Here is a 1,180-nt window from a genome sequence, read left to right as displayed (position 1 = left end):
GAAGTTGGAGCACAGATTGTGCAGTGCAATAAGAAATGGCCTGAATTGTGACCATTGGATTCACTCCAATTGCTGTTGGACACACACTTGAATCACCAAGAAATAAACCTTCTACTTCCCATGTTTCTCCTTTAGAATTAACCACTGAAGTTTTTGGATCAACTCCCATTCTACAACTTCCCATTTGATGTGCTGAACATATAGGAACTGAATGTTTTCCAATTTCTATTGAACTTTCTTCTTTCACAAACCTCTCAAACTCCTTCAAACTTGCTTCGTTCACCTTCAAACTCCTCCCTTTTTCTTGTTGAGTTCCAATCTCTTCTGCACCAGCAGCTGCCAAGATTCTTAGTGTCTTCTCTAGGCCTGCTTTTAGATTTTCTTCGTCAGTTTGATCCAACTTGTAAGATATTGAATATGGTGAAAGTGCTTCCCCTGATCCCTTGTCCCTTGCCAACGCGAAGATATACGCTGTTCTTGAATATTTGCTCATCCTCATCTTGAAATCTAGTCCTGAAACCCATGGCATTAGTGCTGAAAACATTCCAGGGTGCAATCCTGGTGTCTGTATGACTGCACCATATCCTGATCCTTCAAAATTCGCCACGACTTTAGACATGGCTGTCATTATCCCTCCTTCATAACTTTTCTTCTCTGCTTTTGGCCATATTTCATTAGATGTTGATGGTGAATCTGGAAAGTATCCCCAAGCGATGACGACTGGATGTAGGTGTAAGTTTCTGCCAATATTTGGATTCTTTAAGCCACTCCTCTTGAGCAATGAAGGAGTGCTAAGAGCACCACAAGCTACTATTGTGACTTTTGATTTCACCATACAAATTTCTCTCATCCCTTCAATATTTTGAAATGCAAAAGCAACTCCAATAGCTTTTCTTTTTCCTGAATTGTCATTCTTTTCTTCATGGATCACTTCCAATGCTTCACATTCAGGAAGTATTGCACCATTTCCCGATTTCACCAAATCGACTAGCCATGTCTCAGCTGTTCCTTTTTTCTTCCCATCTTTGCAACCCATGCTGCACCATCCACAATAATGATCCGAGGGCGCGTTTGTAGGGATTGTTTCCACTGGATATCCTAATTCTTGACACCCTTTTCTCAAAATCATGTTTTGGAATCCTTCATCTTCAATTTCAGACTGAACTCCCATTTTTTCACA

General features: G+C 40.5%; 1 protein-coding gene across 1 annotated transcript; it reads right to left on the bottom strand.

Annotated features, from left to right (window-relative positions):
* Positions 1-7: 7 nt before the first annotated feature.
* LOC102579217 (long-chain-alcohol oxidase FAO4A-like) lies at positions 8-1,174 on the bottom strand (the record flags this gene model as incomplete). The annotated part of the gene is made up of 1 exon (XM_006368048.1): positions 8-1,174. A coding segment is annotated over one exon (1,167 nt), but the record flags the coding sequence as incomplete, so codon positions are not given.
* Positions 1,175-1,180: the final 6 nt, after the last annotated feature.

The sequence above is a fragment of the Solanum tuberosum genome, unplaced genomic scaffold, assembly GCF_000226075.1.
Source record: "Solanum tuberosum cultivar DM 1-3 516 R44 unplaced genomic scaffold, SolTub_3.0 contig01134, whole genome shotgun sequence".
In the NCBI taxonomy this organism is placed as follows: domain Eukaryota; kingdom Viridiplantae; phylum Streptophyta; class Magnoliopsida; order Solanales; family Solanaceae; genus Solanum; species Solanum tuberosum.
Note: the sequence above shows the minus strand (reverse complement) of the source record. Positions and strands in the feature narration are given on the sequence as shown.